Source organism: Pundamilia nyererei, unplaced genomic scaffold, assembly GCF_000239375.1.
Source record: "Pundamilia nyererei isolate P.nyererei 1_Seehausen unplaced genomic scaffold, PunNye1.0 scaffold00266, whole genome shotgun sequence".
NCBI lineage: Eukaryota > Metazoa > Chordata > Actinopteri > Cichliformes > Cichlidae > Pundamilia > Pundamilia nyererei.
This window is the reverse complement of record NW_005187667.1, coordinates 710,973-713,321: the sequence shown is the minus strand read 5'-3', so window position 1 is coordinate 713,321 and position 2,349 is coordinate 710,973. Positions and strand designations below refer to the sequence as shown.

At 47.8% G+C, this 2,349-nt stretch overlaps 1 protein-coding gene across 2 annotated transcripts in view; it reads left to right on the top strand.

Moving 5' to 3' along the window:
* rap1gap2b (RAP1 GTPase activating protein 2b) overlaps positions 1 to 2,349 on the top strand; it is a 57,654-nt gene that overhangs the window by 6,285 nt on the left and 49,020 nt on the right. For both annotated transcript variants that reach the window (XM_013915195.1, XM_005750253.1), the window contains exon 2: positions 1,574 to 1,609. In XM_013915195.1, the coding sequence (XP_013770649.1) occupies positions 1,574 to 1,609 (36 nt within the window). The remainder of the gene's footprint in view (positions 1 to 1,573; positions 1,610 to 2,349) is intronic.

Genomic DNA, 2,349 nt, shown 5'->3' with positions numbered 1-2,349 from the left:
TAACTTTAATGCACATAAAAAAACAGCTGCTTGTTTAACCCTCCTGTTATGTTGCGGGTCAGATTGACCCAGAACAGAAGAGATGTCACATGTCATCTGCATCACTACAGAAAGCGAAAAAAATCTAAATTGACCAGGAACGTAATCAGTGCTCCTTCAAGCCAACATAACAGGAGGGTTAAGTGAAAATACATTGATGGGTTTTTGCACTAATAAAGTTGTGGAGTTGTGTTTTGTCTCGTGTCAATTATATCGTCAGTTATATCGTTATCGCAAATTTTCAAACGTATATTGTGATAAATATTTTTGGTCATGTCGCCTGCTCTAGTGTCAGAGTCTATCAGTGACGAGCGCTGTGGTGTGTATGACAGATAGACCTGCGTTACAGCATACATGAGACATGAGTCATGTCTGTGCAGCGTCTGGATGCTTTATCATCAGCACTTCCAAGGACACCGTGTGAGTGAGGTGTGATGCAGGTACTGATGAACAGCGGTTATTTCACACCCTGGGTGGTTTGGATTCCACCCTCCAGTCAGACCTGTGTGTGGTGCTCAGGAGACCGAGCCCGGTAAAAGGGGGCGTGCTCAGCCCAAACAAGTCCCTGGGTCACCCCGCAGTGGGGCAAAGAGAGAGGCTGAGGAGCTCAGCCATTCAGGTCGAACTTATGGAAACGCAGTCGGTGACAGAGAGACAAACGTCCCGTTCTGTCCCTATACGTCACGTCAAAACCTCTGTGCCTCAGGCTACGTCCACACCAGCCCAAATAGATTTGAAAACGCTGTTTTCATCTGAAAACGCTCCGCGTCCACAGTAGCGTTTTCAAAGAGTTGTGCGTCCACATTGAAACGGTCCAAAACACTTACGTTGCAGTCCTGCACATGCGCAAAAGCCAGTGAGGATTAAAGAATTAGAAGGAAAGCAATCTGCAGCACGTACAGACTGATATTAATCTGTAACAGGGCTGTCAAAGCTGAGACCAATCAAAACCACTGCTGTGTAACACCCTCCGCTGTCTTAGTTTAATTGGTCACATGACTGCATCACACGACTAAAATGCGTCATCGTTTTAGAAAGTCTGCGTGTTCGAGTGTCCACACTGCGACGGGACAGCTCCGTTTTGAAATGTATTTGTTTTTCGAGAGCGTTTCCAAAACGCGGCGTTTTTCCTTGAGGAAAACGCCGCCTCAGTGTGGACGGGAGGCCAAAACGGTGTTTTTAAACAAAAACGGCTTAGTGTGGACGTAGCCTCAGGAACCCACTTTCTACCACTGGATGACTTTCTGTGAAGTCATCCAGTGGTTCATGCGTCTGCTGGTTTGTGCTGTTTTATTGCGCTTCAGCCGTCATTACAGAAACACGCCTGATTCGGTGGCGCTGCAGCACTTTAATAAACAGGTTTTATTGCTGTGAACCTCACACCTCACTCAGGTTACTGAGGTTAATAGAGAATGCAGATAGAAATCTCGTCCTCCACCTCGGCAACGTCCTAACGTTCCTGCTGTTATCAGAGCGCGCTCAGTGCACCACATGTTGACGGTGTCTCTCTCTCTCTCTCTCTCTCTCTCTGTAGGATTGATAAGTCTACAGTCAGCACTCTGAGAGCTCGGTGAGTGAACCCTGAATCACACGAAGACCGCACTCAAGTTGTTTCACTGCCAGAAATAAAATAAGAGCAGCAGCAGCTTCACCTCCCTCAGCCTGAGCTTCACTCTACCAAACATCGTTCTGATGTGCTTGATTTAGCATGTTGTGTTTCAGGCTCTGGAGAACAGCTTGTTATCTGCAGCTTCTTCCTTTTAAAGGGCCAATCTGCTCGTAGAGGATGGTTCCTTATTGTGCCGGTCCATTAAACCAAGCTCTGGAACCGGCTCTGGTCCGGTCACGTTACCCAGCTGCTCAGCAAAAAGCAGTGAAACCCCTCGGTGGTGCCCAGAGTCAGCGTCAGGCCATAAACCGAAGCTGTCAATGAAACCAGTTGTGCTCACTTCAGCCAGATGTGCTCCTTTATATTTAGTCCATTGTGTTTGCTCGTCCACCCCGTCCAAATGAAGCCCTGCTTCCTGCTTCCTCCATCCATGGATCCAGACCTGCACCTGTAGGCCCAGGAGGGATGGTGGGTGCAGGTCTGAATCCATGGATGGACGGATTATGGTTTAAAGGATCTGGTGACTTTGTTGAAGCTTCTGATGATCCTGATGGTTCTGATGGTCCTGATGGTTCTGATGATCCTGATGGTTCTGATGCTTCTGATGGTTCTGATGGTCCTGATGGTTCTGATGGTCCTGATGGTTCTGATGATCCCGATGATCCTGATGGTTCTGATGGTCCTGATGGTTCTGATGATCC